Source organism: Penaeus monodon, chromosome 30 (assembly GCF_015228065.2).
Source record: "Penaeus monodon isolate SGIC_2016 chromosome 30, NSTDA_Pmon_1, whole genome shotgun sequence".
Classification (NCBI taxonomy): domain Eukaryota; kingdom Metazoa; phylum Arthropoda; class Malacostraca; order Decapoda; family Penaeidae; genus Penaeus; species Penaeus monodon.
The window spans coordinates 11,102,276-11,102,569 of NC_051415.1; the positions used below are offsets into that span (position 1 = coordinate 11,102,276).

General features: G+C 54.1%; 1 protein-coding gene across 1 annotated transcript in view; it reads left to right on the forward strand.

Annotated features, from left to right (window-relative positions):
• Positions 1-294, forward strand: part of LOC119592293 (DNA repair protein rad13-like) — a 4,516-nt gene that overhangs the window by 3,557 nt on the left and 665 nt on the right. The window contains 1 exon segment of the mRNA XM_037941121.1: positions 5-294. This exon segment is cut by the window's right edge and continues 161 nt beyond it. Coding sequence (XP_037797049.1) covers positions 5-294 — 290 coding nt within the window.

Here is a 294-nt window from a genome sequence, read left to right on the forward strand (position 1 = left end):
CTAGGTGGCATCTTGAAGGCGAAGAGACCCCAGGCGTAGAAATCACTCCAGTGTCTTCCAAAGGCATCTCGACGACCTGCGCTGAAGGAAGGGGCCCTCACAGTGGCAAGTTTGACGAGTTCGATCTCGAGGAGCAAAGTGATCGAGAGACAGCAAAGCAAGAGGAAGAGGGCAGTGAAAAGAGCGACTGCCACACAGTAAAGGCCGAGGTGGAGGTACTCGATCTGAGGTCGGAAATGTTGATCGAAAAGCAAGATGCGACGGAGGACGGGGGGGAGGAAGTAGATGAAAAGG